General features: G+C 37.6%; 1 protein-coding gene across 1 annotated transcript; it reads right to left on the reverse strand.

Annotated features, from left to right (window-relative positions):
- Window positions 1-591: 591 nt before the first annotated feature.
- LOC103521648 lies at window positions 592-2532 on the reverse strand (the record flags this gene model as incomplete). The annotated part of the gene is made up of 2 exons (XM_008486760.1): window positions 592-743; window positions 2217-2532. Coding segments are annotated over 2 exons (468 nt in total), but the record flags the coding sequence as incomplete, so codon positions are not given.
- Between the last annotated feature and the right edge of the window lie 849 nt (window positions 2533-3381).

Raw genomic sequence — 3381 nt, forward strand, 5'->3', positions numbered from 1 at the left:
CCCTGTTTACTTCGCGTTTTATTCGTCTGAATTAATTTCTTTCCACTTTCCTCTCTCCTATATCTTCTGCTTCCCTTCTTTTCTCTTTCTTTCCCTTTCGTAGTTCGTCTTTCAATCAGGTTTTTCACGCTTCCTTACCCTTTTCGCCGTAATCCTGTTGGGAACTTACCTGATAAGTTCTGTTCTTGTAACTAAGTTCCCTCTTTGCCTAACTAACTCCCCTTCACTTGTCTTGATCTTATTATTCTCCTTTCAACTCTTAGTTCTTCCTCTTGTGTTTTTCTTGTTAATTTAGTCATCATTCATCTGTCTTTCCTTGACTAATTTCTCTTGCTTTAAAATCATTTGTGACTTTCCTTACCTATTTTGTTCCTTACCTATAGAAATACCTAAGAAAGGAATGAAGAAATACAACAAAAAATAAATAAATGAAAGAAAGAAGAAAAGAAAGAAAGGGAGAGAGAAAGAAATGCAGAAATAAGTAAATAAAAGAAAGAAAATACTAAAAAAAAAGAAGGAAGGAAGGAATACAACGAAAGGAAGAAAGAAAATAAATAGGTAAAGAAAGAAAGAAAGAGAGAAAAAGCTTACCGTGGTTCCCTTGCAGGCCACAGTTCGAGACCCGTCCAGACCACAATCATGAAGCAAATGCACCGATTCGTCTTCAGGATGGTAAGTGATGGTGAGTGAGGGGAGAGAATCCAACATACACCCTGTATATCCGTGATCTGCCCATTCTGGAACTGGAAATAAAAAGTAAGCATGATTTAATAATAATAATAATAATAATAATAATAATAATAATAATAATATGTAATAATAATAATAAAAAGTTTCAAGTTCTACCTAACGCTCTGATTTTCCCCCTTTAGTTCAGAAAGCTTTCTGATGACGGACCACGAATAATATAAAAACCAAAATTCTTTGACCACTTAATCTTAGTTTGGATTTAGGTAAGGTAACGTCGTATACAAAAGCCCAATCTGAGGCTTAATAGGTGTAGGGGCAAACAGCCTTAAAAGTTGGGTTAAGCTTCACGAATCTACGAAGGTAAGGTATACCTACAGAGAGAGAAAGAGGGAGAGAGAGAAAGGGATAAAGGTGGGAGGTGATTGAGGGGAGAGAGGAAAGAAAAAGAAAAGCCAAGAGATAATGAAAGAAGGGGGATAAGAAAAAAGAGGATAAGGAAGAGGGAGGGAGGGAGGGAGGGAGGGAGGGAGGATGAGTAAAATGAAGATAGAAGAAACTTCTTCGCTATGTCATCTATTGGATCAGGCCAGCATCCCACGGGCCCTGCTGGACCTTCCAGAAAGCGATGGAGTTGTGAAGAAAATTTTCAAAAAAAACGGAAGAAGAACATCTCAGTGGCGTGGATCGATTATGCCAAAGCGTACGATTCCGTTCCTCACAGTTGGCTCTTAGAAATCCATTATTATAGTACATTAGTACAAAGATAAAAAAGTCCTCAAGGGTAAACTTTGATTAATAGAGCGTAATTTATCTTTCTCCTTCCCCTCCGTTTCCTCTAGCTCCAATTCTTCGGCTATCTCTTTACAAATAAATTGTTGAGCTAGAGTTTTTATCTATAAGATTTATAAGAAAAATTTACTCTTAATGTAGAGCACCTCGATAAATCTTTCTTTTTTGTCTGTAAAAATAAACGGCTTACATAGCTGTATCCAGAAGACAAAGTGGTGACGATTAGTCCAGTGGTGACGAGAACTGGGACCTTGTCTCACAGAACTGGGACCGTCCATCGAAAAAATCGACGTCGAATGCCAAAATCGACGTCGAATGCCAAAATAGACATCGACCGTCGACAAAATAAAAATACCCTTAGCCAGCCTAGTTAGTTTGGAGGGTAGGGTGCCTCCTTTCTATTTTGTAAGCGCTAGGTCGAATTTCCACCCGGGTTGAACTTTATCCTAAAAGGTATTTAGGGTCGTTCTCGGAACGGATGGCTTTCTCCTATCCTGTCCTCCTTCTCTCTTCAATTTCAGGACGATAAGACCTAATATTTTACTGTTCCCTCTATCAAACCTTTAACTAAATCTATTGTAACCAACATAAATGTTCTTCCTAAGCAGTAACAATTACTGACAGTAAAAAAATATGTAATTTTTGATCAAAAATGACCTGAAATAATGCGGTCCTAAGGCATAAATTACCAAAATTTTGGTGCCGTCTTATATGTGTTAAAAAATACATAAACTTACTCGGTAATTCACAAATGAACGTGGCCGTTTCAGGGCCGGCACAGTTGAAGGTTTTCCAGCGGTAGTCCTTCCACGGGTCCAGGGCCACACACAGGGACTCTGGCTCCTTAGGCGGAGATTCCAGCCAGTAGCCTTCGCCCTCCAGAGGCTTGGCATCGCGCCAGGCAAACCGAGAGGCCTCCTTTTGCAGGCCGATCCAGACGAGATTGTTTACGTCGAGTTCCTTGAGGTAAGCCCGTACCTGATCATACTGTACGGAGGTGTCAACTGAAACAGAAAAACAGGGCGAATTCTTAGACTTATTACTTTCCTCATTCTATAGACCTATAGGAAGGAAAGTAATGTAATCGGGTCAATTTTTCGATGGTCAGTTTTCAGTGCCAAAACAAGTTTTGAGGTCCCTAGAGCCTAAATCAAAAGTTTCAGCCATTGGTCCGTGTGTCTGTCTGTCTGTCCTTCTGTCTGATCTTTCCCAAAAAAATCCACAAAAATTTAATTCGGGCATAAATGAGTTAATTGAAAGTTCTAAATACCTAGCTATGTATTTAATATCTATACCGTTGATACGTAGATTTATTTTGCACTTGAATAGTTTCTTTTACGGTTAGGTAAATGCGTAAGAGGTAGGTAGGTAGGTACGTAGGTAGGTAGGTACCTTTGTATAAAACCTGATAAAAATACAATCATGTAATAAGTTATGAAGTTATAACTCATAGAGTTATCCTCAGAAGAATAATATTATCTTGTACCTTTTTCCATAAAGTTCCTTTCAACTTTATGGCACATCTTATAAGCGCGCAACGAGGCAACAAAACGAAAAAAAACGTTTTATCAAGAGCTGAAAAATAAAGCGTCAGCCAATCTTATTTGAATAAAAAAAAACTACAATACTGCACAAAGGCATCATACATTCTGAAAAACGTTATAAAAAACACGTTTTTATGTCTTTTTGTATGTGATGTTTTTTTCCTTTTTTCTTTCTGAGACGTCTTTCTAAATAAAATATAAAAACCCTGTCTCTTCTATGACAAGGTTTCTACATTGAAATGATATAAACGCAATCCTCAGGCAAATTGTTTCTTTCTTTTCCTTTTGAAAAAAAAGTAAAAATTAGAGACATAAAAAATGTAGCTTCTAAAGGACACAACTTTTTATGTATGACAGT

This window comes from Diaphorina citri, unplaced genomic scaffold (genome assembly GCF_000475195.1).
Source record: "Diaphorina citri unplaced genomic scaffold, Diaci psyllid genome assembly version 1.1 scaffold5652, whole genome shotgun sequence".
In the NCBI taxonomy this organism is placed as follows: domain Eukaryota; kingdom Metazoa; phylum Arthropoda; class Insecta; order Hemiptera; family Psyllidae; genus Diaphorina; species Diaphorina citri.